Raw genomic sequence first — 1,745 nt, forward strand, 5'->3', positions numbered from 1 at the left:
TCACCCCTCCCTGGCAGAGCTGGACATGCCCCAACTAGCCATCACGGGCCTTGCCACCATCATGACGCTGCTGTCAGTTATGATCTTTGTGGAAGAAGTCTTCTACCTCACCCGCAAGATCCGCTGCCCCATCAAGATGAAGACCCTCTGCTGGAGCAGCTCGGCCCCCACGGTGAGCTGGGGTGCAGGGATGGTGGGGGGCATCCCCCTGGGGGGCCAGGGCCACCCAAGGGTTGCCAGCCCATGGGAGGAGAGGAGCGGCTGTGTGCCAAGTTTGCGTCTCTCCCAGGTCGTGTGCGTGGTCAGCTGCTTCGGGCTGTGGATCCCACGCTCGATGATGGTGGTGGAGATGGCTACCACGGCGTGAGTATCACCTACCCCTGGGCAGGGGCACTGGGGAGCCTACAGGGCCTGACTTACCTTCCTCCTCCTCAGGTACTTTGCCGTCTGCTTCTACCTCCTGATGCTGGTCATGGTGGAGGGCTTTGGGGGGAAGGAGGCAGTGCTAAGCACCCTGAAGGACGTGCCCATGGTGGTCAGCACTGGGCCGTGCTGCTGCTGCTGCCCCTGCCTGCCCCGAATCACCATGAGCAGGTGAGGGGGAGCTGGGATAAGCCCCCGCCCTTGGGTGGAAGAGAAGTCCTTGGCAAGGGGGTTTCAGCCCCGGCTTCTTCTGGGGTGGAAGAAAAGTCCTCAGGCGGGGGGCTTGGGGACCTAAGGGTGCTACTGGTCTCTCTCTATTTGCCAGGAGAAAGCTTCAACTGATGATGCTGGGGACTTTCCAGTATCCCTTCTTCAAGGCATTCGCCGTCTTCCTGGGGCTGGTCCTGGCCACTGATGGGAACTACAACCCTGCTGACGTGAGTGCCAGGGCCCAGGGATGGGCAGGGTGGTGTCCTGGACAGGGAGCCTCCACCAGCCCTGCCTTGCCCAGCAGCTTTGTCAGCCCAGGTGTGTTTCCTGTGTGCGCCCCCACAGATCTCAGAAGAGAGCGTGGCCCTCTGGATCAACACCATCATCGGTGTCTCCACCCTCTTTGGGCTGTGGGCCTTGGGCATCCTCTTCCGGCAGGCCCGGCTGCACCTGACTGAGCAGAACATCAAGGCCAAGTTCTCCTGCTTCCAGGTGAGCTCCTGTCCTGCCCCACAAGGTGAGGAGCTCCTCCAGCACAAAGAGGATGAGGAGGTGCTGGGGGAGATGGTGGGGCAGGAGCTGCTGGTGGGTGAGAGCCAGGTCTGGCTGTGGGAGAACGGGAAGGCGAAGGGCAGGAGCTCGGCAGCAGCACAGCCCTCCCCACTTTGGGTGCTGGTGGTTGCAGATCCTCCTTCTCCTGACGGCACTGCAGCCTGCCATCTTCAGCATCCTGGCCAACAACGGCAACATCGCCTGCTCGCCGCCGTTCTCCTCCAAGGCCAGGTCACAGCGTAAGTTGGGAGATGGGGGAACAGTGTCGCCTGCTCCTCGCCAAGCCCTTCCATCACACAGGGCAGCATAGGGAATGGGCATGGTGCATGAAGGAGGCTTCAAATGATCGTCCTCCTCTTCCAGAGATGAACCTGCAGCTGTTGATCCCACAAACCTTCATCTTGACGGTGGTGACACGGATGTACTACCGCAAGCAGGATGACAAGCCGGGCTACCAGCCCGTCAGCTTCGCACCCACAGGCACCGACACCAAGGCGTGAGCAGGAGGGAGCCAAGGGGGGGCTGAGGGGCAGAGTGAGGTGAGGGGCTGGTCTGGCCTG

The 1,745-nt window shown here is 61.7% G+C and overlaps 1 protein-coding gene across 1 annotated transcript; it reads left to right on the top strand.

The window, feature by feature from the left end:
- Positions 1-13: 13 nt before the first annotated feature.
- On the top strand, positions 14-1,685 carry SLC51A (solute carrier family 51 member A; the record flags this gene model as incomplete). The annotated part of the gene is made up of 7 exons (XM_010174141.1): positions 14-172; positions 290-363; positions 436-594; positions 749-860; positions 979-1,125; positions 1,319-1,424; positions 1,549-1,685. Coding segments are annotated over 7 exons (894 nt in total), but the record flags the coding sequence as incomplete, so codon positions are not given.
- Positions 1,686-1,745: the final 60 nt, after the last annotated feature.

This window comes from Antrostomus carolinensis, unplaced genomic scaffold, assembly GCF_000700745.2.
Source record: "Antrostomus carolinensis isolate BGI_N321 unplaced genomic scaffold, ASM70074v2 scaffold32218, whole genome shotgun sequence".
NCBI lineage: Eukaryota > Metazoa > Chordata > Aves > Caprimulgiformes > Caprimulgidae > Antrostomus > Antrostomus carolinensis.